Source organism: Antennarius striatus, chromosome 9 (genome assembly GCF_040054535.1).
Source record: "Antennarius striatus isolate MH-2024 chromosome 9, ASM4005453v1, whole genome shotgun sequence".
Classification (NCBI taxonomy): Eukaryota; Metazoa; Chordata; class Actinopteri; order Lophiiformes; family Antennariidae; genus Antennarius; species Antennarius striatus.
The window spans coordinates 15,085,292-15,095,652 of record NC_090784.1 but is presented as its reverse complement, the minus strand read 5'-3'; the positions used below and the strand labels follow the sequence as shown (position 1 = coordinate 15,095,652).

General features: G+C 38.3%; 1 protein-coding gene across 1 annotated transcript; it reads right to left on the bottom strand.

Annotated features, from left to right (window-relative positions):
- Positions 1–100: 100 nt before the first annotated feature.
- Positions 101–8,806, bottom strand: rundc3b (RUN domain containing 3b). The gene is made up of 11 exons (XM_068323375.1): positions 8,627–8,806; positions 6,247–6,362; positions 4,902–5,035; positions 4,595–4,680; positions 4,245–4,334; positions 3,438–3,518; positions 3,151–3,325; positions 2,707–2,864; positions 2,164–2,313; positions 841–962; positions 101–766 (listed from the first exon to the last, which is right to left on the bottom strand). Exons 1-11 carry the CDS (start codon positions 8,719–8,721, stop codon positions 621–623), a joined length of 1,353 nt encoding a protein of 450 aa, XP_068179476.1. The 5' UTR covers positions 8,722–8,806; the 3' UTR covers positions 101–620.
- Between the last annotated feature and the right edge of the window lie 1,555 nt (positions 8,807–10,361).

Below are 10,361 nucleotides of genomic sequence, written 5' to 3'. Positions count from 1 at the left end.
CCTAGAACTTCAAGGTGAATAGTAGCCATAGTGAACATTACCTGAGGAAGTAATTGTGACTGCTTTATTCACAACATAACGTGTCTTCAAAAAAAGAAACGGTCCACTTCAGGAAAACGACTACAAGACTAGAGATAGTCATTTCTGTAACCCCATGAAATTCCTGTATTAAATTATTAGCACAGACAACCACAAGAAATTATCTGCAACCTAAACAGCCAATGCTAACAGAAATTCCTATTTTATCTCCTAGATTGATCTATAGTCAGTAATTACATCACACTTTTATCTGAAGAACAAACTATGGTGAAAAGTGAAAACACGTAAGTTATCTAAATTGTAATGGTAAAATTATTTTTTCTCCAAGTGTTAAAATACGCCTACCATGTAAAGAATTAGATTGTTTCAGCTAAATGGCACATTCATAAGACATTTTATGTTGCTGTGGCTTAACATAATTCAAAAATGCATGCTACACCTGATTCACAATTTTCAAACCTGATCTCCAGTTGTTAAAGCTCATCTAATACATGGAAAACAACAAGTCTTTATCACATACATTTACAAAGTTCCTGGATTATGTGGCTCTGGTAGTGATGAGTTTTCTAGCTCTCCTTGCCTTATGAAGGAGTGATGCCTGGGCTGCTCATCTCTGTCGCAGGACTGGCCAAACACTCACTGGACTTCAGGCTGGTTAGAGACTTATAGCTGGTAACAGAGGTTAGGGAGCCACACAGACCTCTTAAAGATGGGGTTTCCACTTTACCTGTGAGATATAATATATTAGTAAGCATTAGCAGACATCCTCCTGGACAGCACTGCTTACTAGTACAAACGTACCTTGGTGGGTCCAGTGGGTCCCCGCTGGCCTGGCGTCTAGACTCAGTGTGTGTGACTGCTCAAGTGACATCTGGGAAAGGCTGATATCTGTAGACAGCTGTTCCAGACTCCGGAAACTCTTCCTGTAGTAGACAGAGGATCCGTGAAGAGCCCAAACAAGATGGTAAAGAAATCAATACAGAGCCAACAAAAAGAAGTGTTGTGTAACCACTTTTTAATTCATTTATTATTATAAAAGCTAATCAATTATCCAATTTATGCTGTTTAGATTCACAAGATTGATGAGATGAGACGAGATGAGATAAGATAACTTGATGAATTATGGATTTCCTATGTACAGTATTTTAAAATAAATGTTGGGTTTATACTAACTAGTATATAATTTATAGTGGTGGTTTTCCACTATTTTGTGATAATTTATAAAGAAAAATTATTGTAATGACTTAATTATTGAGGTCTTAGTCCCGCATATAATTTAGCTCCTGACTAATTATTGTTTTTTGTTTTTGTGGCTCAAACAAGTAAAAATAACCACTAAAGACACAGTTAAAACACAACTACATCACCAGCTTGAAATCTTGTTGTAATAATAAGACATTCTTCACCATCTCTTGTGCTATTGCTCAGCTCATCAACTCCAGCCATAGATGATCTACCATCATTCTGTCTATGAGTTCCACACCGATCGTCTCTATCTAAGAGCTAGCAAACCTCTGCTGCAGAAATGGAAAGATAGAAAAGAATGTCATTCTACCGTGTGATTTGTTTCTATGAAGATATGTCCTGTTTGAGTTGCATTTTCTTGTTGCTGGTTAATGAAAAGGTGTTTGGAGTCGGCCTATTCACCAAAACCACGTACAAAGTGCTGTTTTCAGCATGAGATTTGCACATCATTATACTTATACAATTTAAGAACTTTCTAACTGACTCTTAATCATATTTATCACAATTTGTAGAAGGATTTGCACCATTATCTGTGTCTGTTTCATTCATTGTTAACCAAATCTTCATGCAACTCATCCACAAATAAGATTTTCTTGATCTGAGATTTTTGCTCAGTAACGTTGTTTCTTTCTCATCTACCATCACCTTTTTTGGTCAACCACTTTTTTTTGTGCCATCACAAGCACTGCTGATATGTTAGCACAGAAAAGGCCCGTCTGGGCATCAGGATCTTTCTTGTGTCCAAACCCATCTCTGTTCTTTAAACCATCTACAGCTGTCAATGTCTTATTTATTTCTTAATTTATTGTGAACAATCAGCTGCAGCCCTGGACACGACCAAACAAATGAAGGTTGAGGATTTCATTTAATTTTCCATACTTCTCCCACTGTCTTTCCATGCTCTTCCTGTACAGCAGTGTGTCCAGGGCAACAGCATTGGTGTCTAAGGAGACGGGAGACGGCCACTGGTTGGTCAGATGGACTGTCAGTTCTTGTCTGGACCGTGAATCGTTGTTCTTCAGGACTGTCCTACAGAAAATAGTATCCATTTTAGTTATACTTGTTATCTAAACAACCTTAATATGTGTTAATGTGATTACTGCATTTGATTTACAACTTTTGGTAATGGCCTCAATAATATGTCACTTTTTAGGGTCTAAAAAGAAGCATTGTCATCCTGTCTGACAAAATAACGATGCTGCCTTATGTTGATAACTAACAATAATAATAATTTAAAAAAAAATAAAATTAATAATAATAATAACTGATGGAATGACACATAAATAAAAAACCTCATGCAACCTCCAGATTCCTCGGCGTGTCCTGAATGTCAAACTCACAGCTGGATCTGATGCAAAAGTTCCATCTCATTGTCAGCGACCTCACAAACAACGGCACAAAAAGGGTTTGTCCTCAACTTACAGCTGGTCCTGTAGCTCCAGAATGATGCACTCAAGCTGTTCCTTCTCCAGTGTGTGGGTGAGGTGTGTGTTTGCTAGGCTCTGCTGTAAAGCTTTGTTATGAGACACAGCCTCTGACAGCTGGGCTTCTCGGAGACGCACCAGCTCTTCCAGGTATCCCTGTGACAAACACGCACAAGTACAGAAACTGGTTTCCATTTGTTTGTTTACCACCTTGAGGCCACATCCGTTCACATGTGTGAATTCTTTGTTTGGCTCAAAACAAATCAAATAACCAGGCAGCAGGTGAAGTGAAGAGATTAGAAACATTACAGATGTTGTTCAGGTAAGAACTACCAAAAAAAATATTTCCTCCTTGTCAGGCATCAAATGGAAATGTCACATTAGTATCACTTCGTATGATTTATTTATCCAAAATAAATACATGCACAAACACAAATGCTACCTTCTGCTCAATCGCCATGCGATACTTTTGCTCAAATCGTTTGCACTTGCTAAACAAGTTACTCTGCTCAGTGAAGATGGAGGCAGCTGTGGCGACTTTGTCAGGGGTGTTGTCCTCACTACCACTGCTCCCCATGGTCCTCATCTCCTCTTCATCACTGCTGATGCTGTCTGCACTGCACAGGAAACCAGCATGTGCCAAATATTAACACAAAAATAGTCAGCCTCAAAATCAAATCTGAAAATTGTTTTTTGCTGAGGGTGATGGGGACTTTAGTTCTCGTGTACCTCTGAGTGAACTTCAGGTAAGGCGTGTAGTCGATGACAGCAGGGCAGCTGCCGTCCACACCCTCTCCTTTCAAACAGAAGCTGAAGAGAGAAGACAGGATAGAAAATCAATGCCATGCCTCATCTTTTACCAGATTTACAGCTGTGAAACTACTCCTGTATTGTTCCCCCAGTCTGTCCGTTTCAATAAATTTTGTGTGTGTTGTCATGGTGCAAGATTCGTCACAACTGATTCACCAGAAGTTGTACTGCTATATTTATATTACAATTACTGACTACACACACAGACAATCTCAGTTTACTTAACTGATGTCTAAAACACATAATATAAATATATATTTATATGCAAATTTCTCCAAGGATGTGACAGTCAAAAATCTGTAGCTTCTTTCTTTCTAACACTTCAATATTAACTAATTAAAACAACAACCAATGCAGTCAGAGACTGCAACATCCCGCGACACCCCTGAATTAGAAATTTTACCCTGACCTGCTTGCATAGGTCAAAGATCAAAGCTAGTGCTCTGACCTACTGTCATTGATCAAAGCAGTGGCTTTGATCTATGGTCTTAGTCACACTGGCCTTCTCCCTCGTCTTTCTATCTTGTCAGGTTCCTGAGCGTACAAAAGTTGAAATTTGACCTTGATCTAGTTTTCTCAAGATCAAAGATAATTGGTGGACTAACGAACCTTAGTCCACGATTATAGTGTATTGTAATTGTCAGTGTTTGTGAACACACAAACACTGACAATTACAATACATCACCGCTTTGAAGCGGTGATGTATTGTAAAAAAAAGATCACTACCTGAGATCAATGGTGTTGAGTCCAATGAGTGTGTCCGCCAGCAGGCCTGCCTCCTCTCCCAGCATGATCGCTCCATCATCGTAAAACTTTCTATAATCAAGCAAATGTGTTATTATTAATTCAACTCACACTCCAATAGAGCTCGATCTCATCCACTGAGTGGGAGTAAAAGAAAAAAGTAGCTGCAAGTACTGCAGATGAAAAATGTAACAACCGATCAGTGTGGCTGGTTATCCTGCAGCACTGATGATGGAGAGCAACCCTTCCTAACTATAATTTACTGGATGATTTTAACTGGATTGAAGGGAAAACTGTGTGTAACTAGTCAGTGTGGGTGTACCAGTGAAGACCTGGTTGTTCTGACGTCCCTCAGTGCAGATGAGATGTATTCTGATAATCTTTTCTCCATCAGGACAACTCTGATCCACGCCCTGCCCTGCAGAGACACAAAGCAGCAGCACTGACCGGTCATTCATATGACCGGACGGAAACGGAAACAATCACATGTGGAAGACTGGAAATTCATCTAACAGAGACATCAGGGTGCATTCAAGATAATGCAAAGTAAACTCAAAACACAAAAATATATAGCGCATATAAAACTTATATTTCTTACATCTTTCAATCTTTTGCAATTTAATTTAGTTTCATCCTCACCTTAGCTCTTGATGATCGCACATTTTCCATACTTTGGATGCTTCGAATGCAGTTGTGAGGGACCTTGCTGCAGGCAGCTTTCACATAATCCCAGAAACATCGAGGACTTTCATAAACAAACCAGGTCGTCTGACCTGAGAGACAATGTGAAGAAAATACAGATATTTAATAGCTTTATTCTGCACTTAAGGTGGCCGTCAGGGGCTTTGTGATATTGATTTGGGCATAAAGAGGATGAAATCAGGGGACATTTTTTAAAAATTACTTCAGATACTTGTCTTCTGCAAACTGATATTGTTAACAATAATAAGATAAATTGTGTTGTCCACCGATGTTCATATAATGGACACTAGTTTAAAGAACGAAATGAGAAGCCTATCATTGTGTAATCTATGTATTTTGAAAATATTCTGATTTTAAGATAAACATGAAATAAAATAACACCACACAACATTTTATGCATTATTCCCTGATTGTTTAAAACACAGAGCAACCTTTTATAGCCACACAGAAAATCTACAGTACATAACAAATACTTTACATTCCGGGACGAGTGAAAAATTACTGTTTCGAGTTAAGTATACTTGAAAGAAAGGCACAATAAGTTATTTGGTTGTTAGCTGGTGTTACAGCTACAGTCTAGGGGAAGTAACATAATAATCTAGATGTGAAAAGAGTAATGAAATGTATTGTGGCCCTTAAATTTGTGACCAATGGTTATTCAAGATACAATTAAGCAACTAAGGAAGACGGCCATTCAGAAAAAAACAAATGTACTATAAAAGAGAACTCACTCAGAGCTGTGAAATATTACAGTCTAGCTAAACAGAAATATCAAGAGTGAAAAAAACAGCTATTTCACTGCACTGAGGTAATAACCAAACACCAGAACAGCTAAACAGTACCGCTGCACATAGTGTGGCTATACAGCATTGCAGGCTAAGTGTGAAGTTGTAAGCCCTAGCCACACTTCAGAGGTAATTTTAGATGATAGCAGTCACTGAACACTACCAAGCTTGGGCCAGCTAACCAAGCACAATCGTACACATGTGATTTTACACATATTGAACAATCAACCAGCCGAGAGGCACACTGCTACAGTCAAACAGCTGAATTGCTGGCAGGGCTTTTGAAGCCGGTGATCCTGGAGAGGCAGCTGGCTTGGCCTGTCGGGCATGTGGCGCACCAATCAGAGGTGGAGAGTTAGCCAGGAATCCAAAAGGGGCTGCAACAATCACAGTTAGCTGACTTGACCCCAATATGTGTTGCATATGTACATGTTTCAAATGAATCTTGGTTGCATGTTTGTATATTCAGGACTCAGTGTGGATAAAGCAGCTTTTACCTTTGAGTCGATGACAGAGAATGTGCTCAAGGATGGAAACAAAGTTGAGAAAATCTGGAGATGAGTCATCTATTATCTCAGAGCAGGAGCGGTCCAGTAGGGTCTTCACTGAAAACCTGAACACGGAAGATGACACACAATCTGGAATTAGAAAAGCAATTGGACCTGTAGGTTTACAGGAGAACATTCCCAACCACAAAAAAGAAGATGTCTCCAAAAAGTATCTTTTCTTTTCTTGACGCCATAAGTTCAAAAATTAAGATTGTGTAAAGATTTTGTTGATTTCATTATGGGAACTCTGGTATCCAGCACTTTAGGAACTCAACCTAAAGTATTTGTAAATGCAACACTATGTGTATTTGCTTCTTTGCTTGAGTGGTTTGTCTATCCCATCCTGGGCAAGTTCCAGTTCATTGCAAGGTCACAAATAAAAGAAAAACAAATATTCTTATTCATACTCACACTTATGGGCAATTTAAAGGCACCAATTCATCTGTAGCGCATGTTTTTAGAGCGGTAATTTGTGCAATATGAAAATAAAGGCTGCTACTTTGTTTCTTATTAACTTGTAGTGATTGTGTTAATTAAATCAGTAACAAAAACAAGAGAAGGAATGCCAACATCATGAATTTCTCAGTAATCTGTAAACTGTAAAGCACATTTTACACCATCCGTAATAGGTGTGACCCTCATCAACACAGAATACAGTAATAATGATCCTTTGTATTTATCTCAACACATGGGCTACATACAACCAATATTTAAATTAGGGATCAGTTTTATTTGGTCAAAAACTCAGTGGTGCATTAATAATACCTTTCAGATTACTGATTTTAATTTGAACAAAAGGAAGATATTAATACAACAAAAATACAATAAAGAATAATTTCTTGTGTAATTATTATAATTATATTATTATTATATATTATTATACTATTTTATATATATATATGTGTGTGTGTGTGTGTGTGTGTGTGTGTGTGTGTGTGTGTGTGTGTGTGTGTGTGTGTGTGTGTGTGTGTGTAAATATATAATATTATAATTATTATACAATAAATTACAGCACATGGACCATCAACACTTCTATCCCAAAACGACCACTGTGTGCACCAACCAACTCCAGCTAATCTGATTTCAGCTAACGAGACAGGAGGCAGAGTAAATGAGGCTGCCGTGTGTATCAATGTGTGTCCCGTGTGTATTCAGAAAAGTCCTGCCAATTTGTGGGTGGCCCATAAAGTCAGCCAAATAATCTGGCTTTATTCTCTCTATCTTGTTGCTTAGCAGCACAATGACAAGATTGAGTGTGTTCTGTGAAAAATACAAGAACTGATAGATTTCAGGACAATGAATGAGCAGGAAGTTTCTATCCCATACCACGGATATAAGCTGGTTGTGAACACCACACAGAGTGTAAACATATTCCAATGATCTTGTCATCTATGGATTGCTGAATCATCACAAGGCATAATACTGTATAAGTATTAAGTAATCATAAGTAATCATGTAAAGTGACAAAACCATGACAACATGTTTAGTAAAACCACATTATTTCCTGACCGTGAAACCTACACCTATATTTTGCATGTTTATTGTCACTAGTCTATGATCTATCAATAAAAGACCCCACCACCAACACACACGCACACGGACACACACATACACACACACATACACACACAGACACACACACACACACACACACACACACACACACACACACACACACACACACACACACACACACACACACACACACACACACCTTCTAATATACATTATATTTTAATTTCCAGAACCAGAATATGCTCCAGATCTGCAAGCATTTGCACATCATGGTGAAACATCATGGTTTCCCTAAGCAGTATATTTTTATTTTGTTTGACCTTTTTTTTTTTCATGATATTCACAAAATGTCAAAAATCTCGCAATGTTGAAGAAAGAAAAAGTGATTCAGATTCTCCATCTGTGCTTGGATCCACCTGAGTTTGTGATGAACGCATTTGGACTTGTATTTGTAGAATACTGTTTTTCAAAAGTTATGGCCTTAATGTTACAATGAACAGATTAGACAGCATGAATGTTTAATGAAGACCAGATGCTGCTGGCTCTCGGTGTGATTATGCATTACATGTGTCTAAGTGAATCGGATATTATAATGTACAGAATACACATTGGGTGTATTTACCTGTGGTTGACCAGCTGATCCTGGCATTAAACATAATTACTTTTTTATATGCATATTAAGTCATGATATTTTACGAATGGACTGACAGCAAAAATCACACGCCTCTGATGATATTAATTCTGGAATCGGCCATAGATGTGTTTTCCGTTAAATATTTCTTTTCACGAAAAAACGAAAATGAGAAATTCCCACCTGCACACCGTAAGGAGGTTCTTCCTCTCCACCGCGACGCTCCTGCCTGCTCCGCGCTTTGGGATGAGGTTCATCCCCACGCCGAGAGACGCCATCCACACTGAAGGAGGCTACGTGGGAGGCGATTTGTAGTATAGTTCCCTTATCACCAGGATGGGACCAACCATCTCTGACACCTCGGCTCCATCAGGCTCCAGCCAGCAAAGGAAGGAGGGGATCCGCGGGAATATCAGTCAAGTTAAATTGTTCCGATCGTACACATTTTCCGGTGCTGGTACTTTTCAAAATAAAAGTTCTATTTAACGACGTATTCCTTTTACGTAGAGTATTGCTGACGACCCGCAGCGATTAAATTTGCTTGCATGTATAATAAAATAGTTGCACGACTTTGAAAATGTCTTCTGTCCAAGCGTGTTCAAACATGTTTAAGCGAAATTACAATCGCTTGTGGGATCAAATAAAAGACATCCGCTTTCTTTATTTTGGTGATGATGCTTTAAATAAGAGAGCTGTTGCTGACGGTGCTGACAGAAAACAATGACAGTAATTTTAGTTGGTAGAACAAGTGTGTGGTTATGTCCCTGCTATCCACAGAGACCAAATTATCCCACGTCTTAATGGTTGTAGATTTTGTTCTGCATTGAAGTCAATTCGTTCATGATTTCGCCTGCACGCTGTTCTTTTTTTTTTTTTTACCTAGACATTTAGACGAAATGAGAAGCAAAGAGCGTGAATATGGAATGTGTGTCTTTATTTGTATCTGTCCCTCATCCCTTCGTCTATCCCTCCAAGCTTTTCTGAATGAGGGAGATAAAACTAATCTGAATTTTTTTTTTTTCATAGACTGTTCATAGAGCAGGGGGAATTCATGTGGTTTGAGATCGGACAGGAAAGCATCGTTTTACTTGTACCCTGAATAGTGCAAGTCAGGGTACTAAGTGTGAAGACTGTCCAGCTGATGCAACACTAAAATTCAACCCATGTCGTTCACAAACAGAGGAGGGCACTGTAGTCTATGGAAACAGCATTTGATGCGCAAAAGGAGTACAGTACGGTAAATGATGGCGTCATCTTGTTTTGTTTTGTTTTTAATTATTATTCATTGTAGGGTTGTATAGCATTCAAATTATCTTGATTTTATTTTGATCACATAATGAGAAAAAAATCCATGAAAAATGTCGTTCTGGAAGATTTTCTGGCATGAAGTATCAATCATCTTGTATTACAGTTATTTAGATCTTCAGGAGTGTAATTATTTTTAATGATTTATCAGGGTTCTCTTTTCCCGTTTGGCATTTTCTCATTTATTGACAAAATGTAAGCATGCTGTATCCATGGTGCTGTAAGACGTTTCATTTGCCTCACATGGGCCCTAAAAATGTATGTGTGTGTGTGTGTGTGTGTGTGTGTGTGTGTGTGTGTGTGTGTGTGTGTGTGTGTGTGTGTGTGTGTGTGTGTGTGTGTGTGTGTACATATACATACTATATATATATATATATATATATATATATATATATATATATATATATATATATATATATATATATATATATATATATATATATGTATATATATATAGAAATGTCCCTCTCACCCTTTCAGGGTGGTATCTGTGTGTCATCCTCAAGCTCGGGTCCTCTACCAGAGGCCTGGGAGTCTGAGGGTTCTGCGCAGTATCTTAGCTGTTCCTAGGACTGCGCTCTTCTGGACTGAGGCTTCAGATGTTGTTCCAGGA

Coding starts and splice junctions, on each gene's coding strand:
- rundc3b (XM_068323375.1), bottom strand. CDS start 8,721: ATGGCGTCTCTCGGCGTGGGGATGAACCTCATCCCAAAGCGCGGAGCA. Junction 5,036..6,246: donor TCTCTGTCATCGACTCAAAG/GTAAAAGCTGCT, acceptor ATTGTCTCTCAG/GTCAGACGACCTGGTTTGTT. Junction 3,519..4,244: donor CTCAACACCATTGATCTCAG/GTAGTGATCTTT, acceptor TTCTCTCTTCAG/CTTCTGTTTGAAAGGAGAGG.